Below are 17097 nucleotides of genomic sequence, written 5' to 3'. Positions count from 1 at the left end.
AACTGTGGAACACATTTCCTATGGTTACCATCTTCACAGGATTCATGGGTGCATAGGGGCATGGGCAGCTGGGGTTAGGTGCTTAAACAGGCAGATTTCAGGGGTTTCTGGGCCAAACTATAGATAACCCCCCCTGATGTTTGGATTAGAGAGGATAAGATAACAGGGACTGTGATTCTAGAGTCCGTCTAGCTCTGTCATAATGAAAGGGGTTCATGAGGTGCCCTGTCTCTTTTGCTGTTGTGCTCGGATCAGCTCCAGTTGCTTCTTGCACTGCTGGTAGTAGGTGGACAGGCTCTTGTTCTCCTCTAGAAGTTTCTTGTGCTCCTGAGCGAGGCGACAAGCGTTCTGCTGATCCTTCTCATCCTGGTCCAGCTCGTCTATCAGCTCTTTCCTGTAGAGATGTACATTAGAGAAGACTTTGGTATCTAGTTTATACTGGCATTCTTGTTTTAGTATCTGTAGTACAGGCTAAATTCTGCTTTACCATACACACCATTTAACAGTAACTAATAGAGTTTTAACAACAACTGTTGCAATGACCATAACTCTAGTGTAATATAATACAACAGCTTAATTTTACGATAGAATGTCTACTTGAACAATTACAATGCTTCTAGGCCAAAGATGAGTATCTTTATTCAGTTTTTTTAGGCTATTTGTGTCAACCCTGTTTTCTTTTATTTGTTTGGTTGGACTATCCCTTTATTTAAAATGTTTCAGTCGACACTTAACTCCACTATATGGTCAAAAACATGAATATGGAAATCAATGGGAACAAAAAACCGTTTGGTTACCAACATTCTTCACAATATATTAAAATATATATTATATAATATATTATGTGTTCTGCAGAAGAAAGTCATACATGTTTGGGAAGATTTATTTTCAGGAGGAGCAAAATCAAACAACATTACACAACTGAGAACATAAGTAAATAATGCATTTCACCATATTTGAAACAAAAATTATATAAATAATTGTATAATTTTTTAAAAATATTTAACAAATTGAATAATAATAATAATTATTATTGAGTATAAATATTTAAATAATTATACTATTTAATCATTTAATAGATTACAAATTTAACTTTTATATTAAATAACAGTGCAACCTTTTACATATATAAATTCTAGTTGCAATTAGAATTACTATCAAAAATTGTGGACTTTCACTGATATACGGAATAATTATTTATATACTATTTAAGTTTATATAAAAAAAATGTGTACAGATTTGTGTTATTATTTAGGTATAGTTTTATTTTAGTTATTTATTTCCCATAAATAATTTCAGTGCTAGCTCAAACAATATCACATTTATATTTTAATTATTAAGAAATTTGTTAACTAGTTTTAATTAACAATAAAACCCCCAAGGAACCCAGGTTGATATTGTATGAACTAATTCCTCACTTACTTCCTCTGTATGAGAAGAGCGATCTCTGTCTGCACCTTCAGGTATTCCTGTGCCATCTTACAGTGCTGCTCAAACACTGCCATTGATTCTTTGGAGTTTGGACACGGGGCTAGAGGCTGCAAACAAACACAGATTCATTCACCAAATGTCACTGCTTTTGGCTAATTAATCTGAAATGCAAAAGTGATATTTATACCAGTCATGGCCTGAACTCCAAAAATATCAAAATGCCTCACTCTCAATTAGCTGCCATGTATTTATAACTGAATTATACCATATAAATAGTATTAAAACTGTAACCCGGACTTAATTCAATTAGAGGGCTGTTTTTACATCTTGGGAATTTTTTTCTGAGAGGAGGGATACCACAGCACCATCCAGACCACAGATATAGACTAAACAGTTTCCATGCATGTGCAGTCATGCTTCACAATTAGCGATCCACCAAAATGAAAATTCTTGTCATACATTTAGGATAGTCTGTGCTTAAAACTGAATCAGAAAATGCTTCATTTTAATGTAGTATTTCATAATTTTACATTTTAGCCTATTTTTTGTGGCATACCAAAAAATCTTAAAAGCATACCAAACTCTATATATTATATCGTAATTATACACCTAGAAGTGTGTACCTGTAACTGATGGTCCAGGGTCAGGTAGGCCATGGGGATGGAGTTATCTGAGCCATTGGTGTCTACAAGAATGAGGAAACATCAGAAAACCATGAATTGAGCACAGAAGATCTGATTTATTCCATCTGGTAATTTATAATATTTTGACGTGAAGTAGATTTGAAGCAGCCCCCCTACGCAACATAAATGTTTTTTAGTTTGTTGTGTAATGGTGATAGTAAACTCTGGTAATCCGCAGAAAGAGAGTAAGAGTTCAGCAATAAATAGCCTAGTCTCATCTCAGTCCTGGACTGCGACTGTCCGACAGAAAAGCGCCTTAAATCATTGATGACGCTTAAGTAATGTCTGGGCTCTGCCTGAGCCATTTACTGTCACTGATACTGATTTACACACAAACACACAGAGGACGTGAACTTTGAGGTCACACTGAGGGAACACAAGCAGCGTGCTCAGAAATATCTTTACAAAATGTCACAATCTGCAATGATGTAATTTCAAATGTGCAGAAAGCTGTCATAGAACAATGTATCAACTATAACCCCAGCTGATTACCAGCAGTGTTGGGCAAGTGACTTTCAAAAAGTAATTCATTCCTATTACTAGTTACATCATCAATATTGCATTTAAATTACTTTACTAATTACTCTGTCTAAAAAGTAACTTAGTTACTCAATAAGTAACTTAATTATTAGAATCGCTTATTAGGCTACATCTTAAAATCCCTATAAACTCTTTATTCTTTCACTTTGAGTCAAACATAGAATAGTTTAGCATTTCGGCTTTAAAACAACTGTAATAAAACATTTTTACAAAAATATATAACTTATGTTGGTAAACAAATAGAAATACTCAGAATAATAACATATGTGAATAACAAAAAAGCTTAAGAAAAGTTAAACAATACATTTTAGTTTGGCAAGATGTTCAGGAAAAGCCCAAGTAGTAAAATCCTAAAGGTTTATGTAAAAATAAGACGTTAACTAATGTAGGTAAGAATAAATTACATGAATGATCTTTAGAGAATATAGCAGTGTCAGATCGCAGTGTTCTTCTGAGGTAAATTCCTCATAGCAGGACTTTTTTCAAAAGATGAAAATTAGATGAATCTTGATATTTTGAATTTATTTTCGATTTGAATTCATTCATTTGAAAGTAGACACAAGCTTTCTATAGACATATTTCTCATGTCTCTGTGTCAAATATTCGCTGAGTTTGTTATGTGTAGAAAGTTGCTCATGGAGACCTAAACAGCAGAAAGTGCACCCTGTTTGTTTTATTTCACAAAAGCACAATGTTTTGTTGGTACTGTCAGTGTACACAAATAAAAGTAGGCCCTTTTTAAATTTGATTGATTGACTGAGTATTTAATGTTTCTCTGTGAATCAGGAAAAACTGACAGTGAACGTGCTGCCATGCAGAGGGTTAAAGACGCTGCATTTAATTTTATCTTTAGACGGTAAATTTAGGTTTGAAATTCAATATTGATTTTAGAACTGTTAAAATTATGTACTGTATGTAACGCAAGCACTGTAAAAGTAACTAATTAAATAACCTAAAAATGAGCAGTAATCCCTTACTTTACGTTTTCAGTGGATAAGTAATTTAATTATAGTAACTAATTATAGTTTAATTATAGTAATTTAATTACTTAGTAATGCGTTACTCCCAACACTGATTACCTGTTATTAAACATTTATACAATCCATTTTTAAATGTAGATGTGTGTGTTTGTGAGTGTTTGATGCTTAGGAGGAAAATTGTAGACTCTGTACCTGTCCTGTCTGGCGTAATCATCCTCACACTGGGACTGGATGGTCTGCTGTTGTTCCTACTATCCTGTAATTGGTCAAACAATATGTCAGCTATATATATCCTTTCATAAAAGGCCCTTATCAAAGTGTGCTTATGATGGTCACGTTAAGGAAGCAATATAGCTATTTGCACAGCAGGGGTAACAAACTCAATTCCTGGAGGGCTGGAGTCATGCAGAATTTAGATTCAACCCTAATTAACTACACCTGATCCAGCTAATCAAGTCCTTCAGGCTTATTTGAAAACTACATGGTATGTGTGTTGGAGCAGGGTTGGAACAAAACACTGCAGAGCTCTGGCCCTCCAGGAATTGAGTTTGACAACCCTGATCTACAGTGTATCATTACTAGTACAAAGTTATGTTTACATATGAATGGAATTCGCCCATCCAGAATAAAAAGCACATGAAAATGCAGCACTTAAATAAAAATTAAGAGATAAGAGAAGCTCAACCATCAACTTCCTAAAGTTTGGATGAAGTCTACTGTTTTCCAAAGAGCACGGAGGATAAGTGTGAAGGAAGAGAGCTAGATAATGTTAGGATTTGACCGTTCAAAAGCCCAGAGGAAAAAACAGACCCACAACTCCCCTGTCTTCTCTTACAAAGCAGATCTTACATTCTTTCTTTTTTTTATTTGATAAACTATTGTGTCCTCCCAGTGTATAATCAGATGTGAGAGTGAAGACATGGAACAGCGTCTAGTTACCTGTCTGTAACAATGGCATCTAAACTCTTCCCAGTTTCTTAAACATTGCACCACTTAAAGTGTTAAATTGAAGCATCCTACCTGACTGGACTCCGTAACAATGGGAGGAAGGTCCTGCACTGATCTGCGTCTATGAGGCTCACAGGTTGCTGCAAAAAGAGACGAAAGAAAGAAAAAGGAAAGAAAAAGGAAAGAAAAGAGGAATCTGATAAGTCTTATTTGTAGTGCATGAGCTCTCGCCCCAGGGCTGGAGCAAGAGGGATGTGACACTCAGACAGCTGCACTGATTAAATCCCCAACTCACTACCATGACAGCATCTCCTCTAACATGGCCTTCACGTGACCAAACCCCTCACAAGGCCATCCCAGCATAACACACACAAACACAGACACACACCCTACCCCAAAATCATTAGACCACACCTACAGAATCACACGGGCAGCTTGGCCTGCACTGATTGGACAGCTCTTATGATTGAGTGATGATTTTTTGGGCGGGGTTTGCAAGTTAAAAAGTTTGTATTTATAGAAAATGAAGCAGCAATGATGATAGGAGCTGTACTCTTAATCATGCCTATTAGAAGATTACACAAGTTTACTAAAGCCTATAAACAAAAACAAACATATCTCATTTTTGGCAAACTATAATTCAGGTGGAGCATCTAGAATAGTACCAGCAGGAATGAATTACAACCATTAACGATGGACTGTGACTTACTAAATATGATTTACAGAAAAATACATGATGCATATATTTAGTTATTTAGGAATGAGGAATATTCCAGACTGAAGCTCTACAAATATCTGTGGCAGGTGTGTGTGTGTGTGTTTGTATGTTATATTTATATATAAGGGATGTGCATCTTCAAAACTGAGGCCGATATGATAAACATTGCGATGCATAGCCAACAATACAATAAAGATACATATGAAGCAGCTACAAATGTGATGCAATATGATTCACCCCTATTACGATGCAGGGCAATCCCATTCCATTCGATTAAACACTATGTGATTAAATGAAATACAATGCAATTGAAAAAAATATGATGCTATGCAATTCAATATACTACAGAGAGTTGGCTTTTATTTCTTTGGTTCAGACAGACAGAAAATATTAAATTAAGTGCCTTCTGACGCCTCAGGCTCTGTAGGGTTTTGATACATCATATTCATAAAGCAGCAGTGGTGATGAGAGAACACGCTTGAAAAACAGTTTAGAGAGAATTCAATCTACATATAAAATATTGATCACAAATTATTGGTTACTTTCTAAATAATAACAGTATAGCACATCTACTACTAATTATATATAAATAAAGTTTTTACTGATGCAAATGTTAGAAACGATGCATTGTGATACAATTGCCAACTTCTATCCGATCCTTTAAATTGATGCATCACATCGTTAACTTTTATGCCGATGTGAATGAGTGAATCTTCTATACAGATATATATATATATATATACACACACACACACACACACACAATGGCATGCACAACCATCACAAAACAGAAAGACAGTCATGGATCATCTAGGTAACCACACACTGTATTAAAAACCAAGGGTTCCCAAACTTTTGAATGGGGTTATTTTAATAGTTTCAGCAATTTTTTTGTGTTGTGGACTAAATGTAAACATCTTTTATCTACAATATCTTACTCAGGGCAGTACTAAATAAAAAATAACATATATTTAGTATGATCTCTCTTAATTTGTTAAAATTATTCACATTTTCACAGATTCTGCAACGGGTTCCCAAACTTTCGCATGCCACTGTATATATAACGACTGACACTCTTGACACTTGGCTTTATATGACATCATTTTCCCTTTTGGGTGAACTAACCCTTTAAAATTTTAATTTAAAAATGATTGTCATTGATGAGGTCAATTGCATGTCAAAATGATTATGACAATGACAAAAATGATTGACAGGATGAGAGCTTGCATGCAGGAGGGATACAATTCAGATTTTCTCATTGTTACACCAAATTAATAACCTCTTCCCATCATGCAATTCCTTTTTTTTCCACTCTGCAGTCCTTCAATGTCCCCATTTCCTTCAGCTTTATTAGGGATGATGAAGATAATAATAACGATGACCCTCAATGTGAAGGAGATTTATCACAACCACATCCACCAAATTAATGAACGTGTGTGTATGGAGGAGGGAAGAACAAAAAACAGAGTATTTGGGGATATCTTTTCTGCTGTCGAGACAAGGGCGAGTTAGTGTACGACTACTGAGAGACAGAGACACACACACACAAACACGCACGCTGGCTTATCACCTGCTACAAACCCAAACAGGAAGACTGAGGCAGCCAATCAATCCACATCCCCATCTCCACTCTCATTCACAACATATGCTGATCAAGTGAATCATTTTAAAATCACTGATTTTCTTGATTTTTGATTATTGAAAAAAAAAGCATTAACAAGGTGCCTCTTGTGGTAAGAGGCAGAAGCAGTCATGAGGATGGGGTGTGACAATCATTGCCCACAGTTCACTACAATCAAAAAGAGCAAATAGAGAGTAAGAAGAGATTGGAATGGTTGTTACTCCAGGATCACTATACGCCATCAAATCTGACACAAAAAAATACCTGTTGGAAAGATTAGCTGGATATAAGATCAATATAGAAAATGTAACCGATTGCTTTTGGATTTAAATACAAAGACACAAAGAATAAATTTAAATAACTGCACTCACAGAAGGGCTTTTCACACTTAAGCAAGTTAATTCTGGGTTATTCTAAAACATAAACCAAAACCTGGGTCATCTTTCTTCATGTTTCAAACTGCTCATAAATTACCTAAGGTTAATAATGCATCCTGGATATTCATAAACTGATGTTTGACGCCACACACTCCTAAACCCTGGGTTAACATTCTTATTTGCTTTTTTTGCAGTATCTGGGTCAGTCAACTGATGCATTTCCATCACCATTTGACATTTTGTAATTATTATATTATTTTCAATATTATGTACCAAATGGTACTGCACAAACTTACAAGATTTTTTTTCAGCGGATCAACTGGAGTATATGGCTTTAATATGGTTTTAATTTAACCATAAGTTTACATGACTCCCGATCAAGAACTTTTACCACAGTAGTGATTATGCATGCGACAAGCATCTCCATAGCACAAATGCATGTGTATGCGAGTGTTTGGATAATGATCATCCCTTAATGTTCTTTATCATCTTTTTCTACTCTTTTCCTCCAAGTCAGAGTGATGGGGATCTATGAGACATTCTGGAGTAACAACCAATGTGTACTTGTGCGTCACAGTGACGCCCTTCTCTGATTAGAAGCTGTTTGCTGGGAGCACCTGGACTCCCGGTACCTGTGACGATGATCTTGGGAATGTCCAGAATGGTGCCATGTGATGCCGTTTTACGGTGACCTCGCTTAAATTGTGGACGTGCTGCAAAAACACACATACAGACACGCGCATGTAGCGACGAACACAGGCATGCAGACAATGTGTGTACTGAGACAGAGAGGGTGGTGCAGATAGCAAGGCAGACTGGGTAAGAGATGTCGCTTCATTCTTCAGCTGCATTAGAACATACATGCAACACACATACAAACACATACACAAAGCACATACATCTGTGCAGAGGCGGGAAGTCTGCTGAAACAAGTGACTGCAGAAAGACAGATCAAAGGAGGAATGGAGATGCCATGCAGCTCTTTATGTCTGATGTGTGTTTGGATGCATTGGCTGAGATCAGCGGTACAGTTCAGCCAGTGCAAATTCAGAAAAGTGAGGTCAATGTCTATAAAAGTGACATTGTTAGTGGTGTGTGTTCTTTGTTAACATGTCAACCTGAGGACAAAATTGATAACAGGAATAGAAAGGTGTGGGGTTTATAGCAATATATCAATATTTGTGTCTACTGCAAGAGAAAAAACTCCACATTAATAAATCAATGGTAAATAAAACTGACTTGTATGTATGAACTGTAAAATGTCATTGTCTCTTAATGAATTTCTGGCAAGGAATGCAGCTTTAGCATTGAGGAGGCAAATGTTACCTGCAGGAGCAAAGGGCAATCTGTGCTCCAGTTCGGAGAGATCCGTGCTCATTCGTTTGCTGTCGGAATGTGCCAAACTATGTGGTCTGCCAGAAAGACTCTCAACACTGCCCCCTCTGGAGAGAGGGTGACCAGGCCTCAACGGGTCGCCCTGAAACATACACAGATACTGATTCAACTTCTGAACTTTCTCAGTGGACACTGTCCTTGTGTGGTTATTCAGACTATTGATGGGTTACCTTTGGTTTATATGGGAACTTGATGGTGTCATTGCTGCCAGGGGAGTTGGTGTGCTCCATGTTCGTATCGTTCTTGTTGCTGGTACATGTGTAGTCTATACATGAGCCTGGATTACAGAGATGTGTTACTTAAATTAACTTTGACTTTGACTTCAGTACCCTTCTAAAATGATTACAAACAACTCCAAACCTATATACAGATCAATGCGATTCAAAAGTTTTGGGGCGGTAAGAATGGATTTTTAAACTTATTTGATCAGAAGAATAAAGTAAAAATATTGTAAATCGTGACCCTGAACCACAAAACCAGTCATAAGTAGTAGCCAACAAAACACTGTATGGCTCAAAATGATTGATTTTTCTTTTATGCCACAATTAATTAGGATATTAGGTAAAGATCATGTTCCATAAAGATATTTGGTAAAATTCCTACCATAAATATATCAAAACTTAATTTCTGATTAGTAATATGCATTGCTAAGAATTTAATTTGGACAACTTTAAAGGCGACTTTCTTAATATTTGGATTATTTTGCAAATATTGCCCTATCCTAGCAAACCATACATCCATGGAAAGCTTATTCAGTGGATGATTTAAATCTTCATTAAAAAAAAAAAAAAAAAAAAACGCCTGACTTTTATGGTTTTGTGGTCTAGGATCACAAATATTACTACAATTTAAAGTAACTTTTCTATTTTAATATATTTAAGACTTTATTTCAAGCAGCCATTACTCTACTCTTTAGTGTCACATTGACCTTCAGAAATCATTCTTATATGCTAATTTGGTGCTCTAGAAAAATTTCCTACCACATTTGAGTTGTCCTACTTAATAGAAAACAGTTGTGCGCCTTAATATTTTTGTGAAAACAAAATAACAGCATTTATATGAAATAAAAATAATCTGTAACTTAAAAGCTGTAATTTAAAAGCTTTTACTGTTCCTTTTGATCAATGTATTCCATTCTGGCTGAATAAATTCAATAATGTCCTATTAAAAAATAAATAACTTACTGACCTCTAACTTTTGTGTGGTAGTGTAACAGTCTGGAAGATTTTAGTCAAAGCATCTAAACCATTTGTTTTCTCACCCACACAGCCATGAACAAGCATTTATTATTCAAACCTATTATGCTATTCTGTACCTGTGCTGGTGGCAGAGTTACTCTGGCCTTCATCTGAATACTGATAAGGGTACTGAAGAGGCTCTTCTGATCCTGGGAAATACTAGAGGGGAGAGAGAGGGATCAGAGTGAAGAGGCTGAATAAGATGCAGAATAGACAGTCAGGAACACTGGGATGATTTGCAAAGCATGCTGGCAGTGCCGTGTTACCCTCATAAGGTGGGTCATAATCTTCAATATCTCCTCCATGGAAGGGCGCTGCGATGGGTCTTTGGACCAGCAACGAGTCATCAGACTCTCTATGGGCTTCGGTAGATTCTTAATGAGAGGTGGACGTGTGCCTACAAAAAGAAAGAAAGATTATTGAAGCTTCTAATCTTGAACCAAAAGACAAAGAGTCTCAGATGGGGCAAACGTAACACTTACCACGGTGCACAGCCCACATGATGCGGAAAGCAGGGCCACCGATTTCATCAAAGGGCTTCCGGCGTGTGATCACCTCCCAGAGAATAATACCCCAACTGAACACATCACACTTCTCACTGTAGTTACTGCCTGCAGCACAATCACACAGATAATTTAGGTCCACATTTTAGTTAAGCCTTTATTCTGAAAAAAAAAAAATCTTTAAATGCTTCAAAGCTATTGGGTATTCATGTGATTACTAAACTACTCATTTTTTTTTTTAATGTTTCATGGAAAAGAGAATTATTTTTGTATTATTATTATTATTAACTTAAATTTTTTTTTTAGAATGCTTAAGTAAAGGATTACATTGACATGGATGAGTTAACTATGTACAGTAAGTTATTTGCACTACATTTACATTTAATCATTTAGCAGACGCTTTTATCCAAAGCGACTTACAAATGAAAACAATAGAAGCAGTCAGGTCAACAAGAGAACAAGAACAGTATACAAGTGCCATGACAAGTCTCAGTTAGTCTAGTATAGAACGCCTAGCCAGGTTTTTTTTTTTTTTGCACTACTTTACAAAGGTTTGGGATCAGTAATTTTTTTTTACACTTAAATTCAGTAAGGATGCTTTGCTTGAATCAAAAGTGACAGTAAAGATATTTATAGTGTTACAAAAGATAAGTATAAATCTTACCAAACCCCACTCAATTCCATTATCCATCAACCACACAATGTGTGCACCAATACTTAAAGAATATACATATTTCATATTTTTTTAATATTATTCTCTGTAGTAGACGAACAATGAAATTTCCTTACATTTATCACATTTAATTTTAACATTTATAGATGTTAAGTACAGTAAAATATAGATCTAAAAGTATTTTCAAGGGTTCCTTCTGTAAATAATTAATTATTTTTTGGTAGGGCTGACATTTGCGTCGAGCTGCCCAAAATATTATTGATGCAAATGGTACCATAAAACATAAAGAATGGAAGATATTTCCCATAAGCTCATTTTCTGCTATCCTGGGTGGGGGAGCCTTTATCTTGTCTGCCTTTTTTTGAACAGATGAGCTAATTTCCTCTCATGCTGCCCTGGAGAGCCTTAATTGCTGCTCTTATTATTCTTAAATTACAGCGCCTCACACTAGTATTTCTTTAGCTGCCTTGCTCTGGTCTTCTGATAATACTGTTGTCAGTACGGCAAATGAGCAGTGCTGCGTCTTCTCAGCTGGCATTTCTAGTGGAGTAATAACATGGGATTTTTGCTCCTCCCCAAACAAACAAGATAACAACCTGCTCCAAATTGATGTTTCCTCCGACCCCCCTGACAGCCAAGAGCCCCTGAATGTGTTTGGTAAAATTGAAACCCATTACCGGTTGATTGCGAAAGCATGCATTAAATTATAATGGTTTCATCCATCATCTAGACCAGGAACGTCCACCAACTCTGGTTTTGGGGAAATATTTGTATGAGTGATAGTGAAGACTGAAATGGCCTATGAGTAGTCAATTAATGAAAAAACAGGACAAAAATAGTGAAAAGAAGAACAAGTTTTGCCATTAGAATCATCGGAGAGAGAAAAAAAAGTTGATTTATAAGCTAATGGCTGTACAAAACTGAAAAAAAGTTTATGGACGGTTCCTGAATCTTGCCTTCAAACACCTCTGGGGCCATCCAGGCTGCGCTTCCCTTGTTATTAGTCATGTGTGTCTGGATGTCACATGCTGTCCCGAAGTCACAGATCTTCAGCACAGTACCTCCAGCAACCAGGAGCAGACTAGGAGCAAAACAAAATGTACAAAAGATATAAACAGAGATGTCTCCAGGAAGAAACTAAATATTTATCAATCTCACAGAGAGCATTTTTAGGAATCATGGGAATACTATGGCAAAAGTGGTCTCAGATTAATTAACCAAATTATGACAAATTCTGCTACTTTTTTTTCTTTTCTTATCAGTCTATTCAGCTGTGTGCTTTCCCATTCATTGCAATGCCAGTTGCAATAAAGTGGGCAACCTGATTACTAACATCTTTATTTTCTGTTAATATTGTTGTCTTTTAAATTATACATTTCTTGCAATTCACCTAATTTGTAAGTTGCTTTGGAAAAATCAGTATTTACCATTAACTGAATACATACGCTCTAGTTCAAATGTTTGGGGTTGGTTAGATTTTGTTTTATGAAAGAAACCTCTCTTAAAAGATGCTCACAACAGCTTAAGTTATTTTATCAAAGACACAGTAAAACAGTAATTCTATGAATCACTAATACAACTTAAAATAACTCTTTTATGTTTGAATATACACTTACAATGCATATTTTTGGAATTCGTTTCTGTGTTGTTCTTGTGATTTTCAGCATTTATTACTCCAATCATCAGCATCACATGATCCTTCAGAAACCTTATATTATGCTGATTTGTGCTCAAGAAACATTTCTCAGTTAACCAGAAAGTAAAATTGAAAATAATAATAATAAAAATAATAATTGTTCTCACCCCAAACTTTCCAGCATGAAAAAAAGAGATTAACCACATATTTTTAAAATACACTTCAATTAGAACCTGCTACAATATTTTGAGTAGAAATGGAGGTATACAGATGGCAGTTAACAAGTCACCAACTGTGCTTTAGTCCTATTAAACGCAGTTTTAGCACTTCTGAACGGTTCATGGGGGTTTGATGCCAGCTTTAGTGAGCTGTAATATATCAAATGTTAGTAATAACCCAGTTCTTCCCGAGAACTTCATTCTCAGTGTCTGGGAGAGAAGCCAGCAGACCATTTCCATGGTGTGCTGCCAGGGCTTTTTACAAACAGAGCCTCATGAATAAACAGCCCTGGCCTGGACAACACCATACGCTGCCATGATGTAAGTGATGCAGCGTAAGACTCCAGAACATACCCTCTGACACCTGGACCAGACAGCATTTATGATTAATGGCAGCCCTGAATTATCCAGTAACGTTTCCATCACAGTCAAAAAAAAACCCATCAACACATGACGAGTGAAAACAAACAGTCTATTTACACCTGGTATGATTTGACCACAAGTGGTCAGGCAAGACTCAATGCAATCAGGTGTGTTTAAGACCCTTGGATGATACCATAAATCTTTATGGACATGGAGACATTACACAACAAGAACAGACTGTAACAAACATACAGGATAGAAGAAAAAGGTATTTTCTGTGTTTTCCTCTGACATGACGCAAGACAGTGAAATGAGAGAGAAATGATGGGGGTGCATACTTGGGAGGTTTGAGGTCCCTGTGAATGAGAGCCTTTGGTTTCATGCCGTGGAGATAAGAGACCCCCTGAGAACACTGCAGGCACCAGCTCATGGCGTGAGATGCAGTGTAGTGAGGAAGGGGCTCTGCACCGTGCAGCACTGTCAACACAAAATAGTCATAATCACAAGCACACATACAGGCCAAAACATTCACTCACTCAGTTGTGGTATTGCCTCGTGTGCTTGGACACTGAACAGAACTTTAGCAGTTGCTATTACTATAGGCCTGGGCTTAGGGAGCAATTTCAAAACAGCTATCTTTGAAATATTTAGGTAAAGGACATGGTAAAACTGTATCATGAAAAATACTGCATAACAGAATCCCTTTTGATTGTTTGAGCATGTATGCAAATTTGTATATAAACGTCAAAGAGTATTTTACACATCACAGAATAAACTAATTATGATCTGATTTGTCTTAGTAAACACTTAATGCAAAGTTTTTAATTTTACTTACTTCCTTTATGTACCTTTATAAAGGCAAACCTAATATGGCAGCCAAAAAAGACCTTCAAAAATAGTAAGCATGATTTTAATAAGCCAAAAAGTGTTTGCCAAGACCCCCTAGAGGGACCCAAACCCCTGACTGAAAACCATACTCTACAATTCATAAATTTGGGGTCAGATCTTGCTTTTCTCCAATGCTCACCATGACTGCATTTATTAAAAATACAGAAAAAATATAATATTATACAATTAAATATTATTACAATATAAAATAACTATATTTTAAAATGTATTTTATTTCTGCCATGACAAGGCTGTATTTTTAGCAGTAATTACTCCAGTTGTCACGGTCACAATACCCTTCAGAAATATTTCTAATATGCTGATTTGGAGCTCAAAAAACATTTCTTATTATCACTAATGTTGAAAACAGTTGTGTTTCTTAATATGTTTATAGAGAATGTTATATAATGTTTTACAGAATATTTGATGAATATAAATTTCAAAGAAACAGCATGTATTTATTTTTATATAATTGCATATTTATTTATATAATGATTTACTTTTTTACAATTGTTACTTTTGATCAATTTAATCCATAAACATTTAAGAAACCTTTTTAACTCCAAACTTTTGAATGGTAGAGTACTTATATTGACAAATATTGATTTTTTCTCTCTGCTGATTCACAAAAGATTTTAGATATTTACTACCCTTCTAGCCGATTTTGATATAAATATTTTTGTGCATGTTTTTAAAAGATATTGTAATGCTACTGTGTGAATAAAATGTTGCAAATAATTTACTAAAGACTTACCATTATACAATGAACCTCCCTCTGCATATTCCATCACCAGACATACCTGCAGTAAAAGATTAGCAAACTTTATTTTCACAACTATATATATCCCTTGGAACACATGATAGGAGAAAATTGTTAGCCTGAATGCAATGTAAGTCACTTTGGATAAAAGCGTCTGCTAAATGCATATATATTTTTTGACTATAGCAAACACTTCAACATCAAGTTTCTTGATCTCCCGATCTCCCAAAATGTACTAAATCACAATATGTTGTAGAGACTTACGGGGTTACTGCAGGAACCATGCAGCTTCACAATGTTGGGATGATTTACACGGGACAACTGGCGAAGCTGGAGAAGAGAGAATACAGAAGACTCAATCAATTGCTTTATATATATATATATATATATATATATATATATATATATATATATATAAAATAGACCAAATGTCTGTTTATGCACAATTTATTGTTTCTGACTACAGTCACTAATGTGAATAAGTGAAACAGAATTTGGTAGTACCTCAACAATAAAGGCATTTCTCTCCGATTCACTCTCTATAGTCTTGATGGCCACATCTCTACCTTTCCACTTGGCCTTGCACACAACACCAAATGCCCCTCTGCCCACCACCTACACAACACACATGTAAGAGAACATTACACGGAATGAAAGCACACATTCACAACTTCACAGCAGTGCAGAACATTTCAAAACAAGCCTAGCACACACTCCAAACGAGTCCATAGGTAACTTAAACATAACGAGAAGACGAGAAGAGTAAGGGTGTTTCGTAAAACAAACTGAAAAGACATAATTCAACAGAACAAACGTATAAGTACTTGAAACACGTGTGCCTTGACAAACACTATCAAAAAACAAAGTTACAAATTAGGTTATGTATATTAATATAGTGTCAAATGTCCCACTGATAGTATTAGATATCGAGGTAACGTTAGCAGGACATTTCCACACTCCTGTCAGCGTGTTTTTATTAACTGTATCACCTGCTTATCATTCCACTCACCTCTTCCACATCAATATCAGCATAGTCGATCTCCTCAAAAGGGTACACAGGTGCTTCCAGCATTTCGGCGGAGAACATTGACATCGCTAGCTCGTTAGCCAGCTAAACATTAATACACAAACAACAGACTTCACAGTCGTACAACTTTTCAGAATTCACAACCGAATGGTCTCAGAATAAAAACGGAAGCCGGGGAGCCTCTTCCCTCGACACGGTCTGCATTACACAGATATACGTGTATGATAAGTCACTTTAAAAACTTGTTTAGCGGCTAATGAGCTAGCGTTACCCTGCCGATCTAATCCGTTAGCCAGGCGGCTAAGAAGCTCCGAACCAGTTTAAAGTATGCCAGACATGTCAAACGACGGGAAATTGTTGTCAGTCAGAAGGGGGAATACGCCCTTGGGTCTCTGTGAAGTACACTTAAGGGTATCCTATCGACATAAAAGCGCCGGCTGTTGAGTTTTAGCGCAAGGCCGCTTGTTGGCTCGCGCTGGGGCGGTCGATGGATCTCTCCTCCGCGCAGCGCTCACTCCACAACGCCGCTGCCGCTCCGCACATCGGCCTTTCTATATACCCGATGATACCGCTCGATAAAACCTGCTTTTACGTGTCCCGTTAACCAGGACAAAACCACCCGAGCCATCGGACGCGGGGCTACAACTTCACAGCTCTCGCCTCCATGGACTCGTTTGTTTTTCTTGTTTTCTGCAGGGGTTGTTTATGCTCCAGGAAGTGTGCGCTCTCTTGTAGTGTGCCCCCTCTAGTCCATGCCAACTGAAACGTCTCCAAGATTGGAGTCAGTCAAGTAAGGCCTGCCAAAATCATTTCCAGTCGTTATAACAGCGGATTCGCTATGTTATAACATTTATATGAAGTTGTGTTTCTAATAAGAAGAAAAAAATGGATCAGTTTCATTACGGAGTTGCATCTTTATTGCACCAGGTAACATCATGCACGCAAGCCTACAATAAATAAATAAATAAATTTCTTATTTAAGAACTTCTCGAGTATTTGGGACAAAACAGGGAATTCATATACATATATACATTTCCAAACTTATTTACAACTCCATTGTCACCACAGCACATTAGATAATGTTTAAACGATATCTAA

At 36.4% G+C, this 17097-nt stretch overlaps 1 protein-coding gene across 2 annotated transcripts; it reads right to left on the bottom strand.

Moving 5' to 3' along the window:
* Positions 1–73: 73 nt before the first annotated feature.
* On the bottom strand, positions 74–16753 carry map3k7 (mitogen-activated protein kinase kinase kinase 7). 2 transcript variants are annotated; one of them, XM_059512900.1, is made up of 17 exons: positions 15982–16753; positions 15477–15587; positions 15237–15302; positions 14967–15012; positions 13663–13801; positions 12064–12188; positions 10414–10542; positions 10198–10328; positions 10009–10090; positions 8864–8970; positions 8625–8775; positions 7931–8011; positions 4655–4722; positions 3827–3890; positions 2055–2116; positions 1423–1538; positions 74–394 (listed from the first exon to the last, which is right to left on the bottom strand). In XM_059512900.1, exons 1-17 carry the CDS (start codon positions 16063–16065, stop codon positions 214–216), a joined length of 1743 nt encoding a protein of 580 aa, XP_059368883.1. In that variant the 5' UTR covers positions 16066–16753; the 3' UTR covers positions 74–213. The 2 variants fall into 2 exon arrangements, with proteins under 2 accessions (XP_059368883.1, XP_059368884.1); XM_059512901.1 differs by lacking the exon at positions 7931–8011 and having other exon boundaries at positions 15982–16752.
* Between the last annotated feature and the right edge of the window lie 344 nt (positions 16754–17097).

This window comes from Carassius carassius, chromosome 27 (assembly GCF_963082965.1).
Source record: "Carassius carassius chromosome 27, fCarCar2.1, whole genome shotgun sequence".
Taxonomy (NCBI): domain Eukaryota; kingdom Metazoa; phylum Chordata; class Actinopteri; order Cypriniformes; family Cyprinidae; genus Carassius; species Carassius carassius.
This window is presented reverse-complemented; position numbering and strand designations above follow the sequence as displayed.

What these genes read in the sequence shown, in the direction of transcription:
- map3k7 (XM_059512900.1), bottom strand. Translation starts at nt 16,065, where the DNA reads ATGTCAATGTTCTCCGCCGAAATGCTGGAAGCACCTGTGTACCCTTTT. An exon ending in TTATGACCCACCTTATGAGG is followed by an intron (nt 10,091 to 10,197) that starts GTAACACGGCAC and finishes TCTCCCCTCTAG; the next exon opens with TATTTCCCAGGATCAGAAGA. An exon ending in AGTTCCCATATAAACCAAAG is followed by an intron (nt 8,776 to 8,863) that starts GTAACCCATCAA and finishes TGTATGTTTCAG; the next exon opens with GGCGACCCGTTGAGGCCTGG.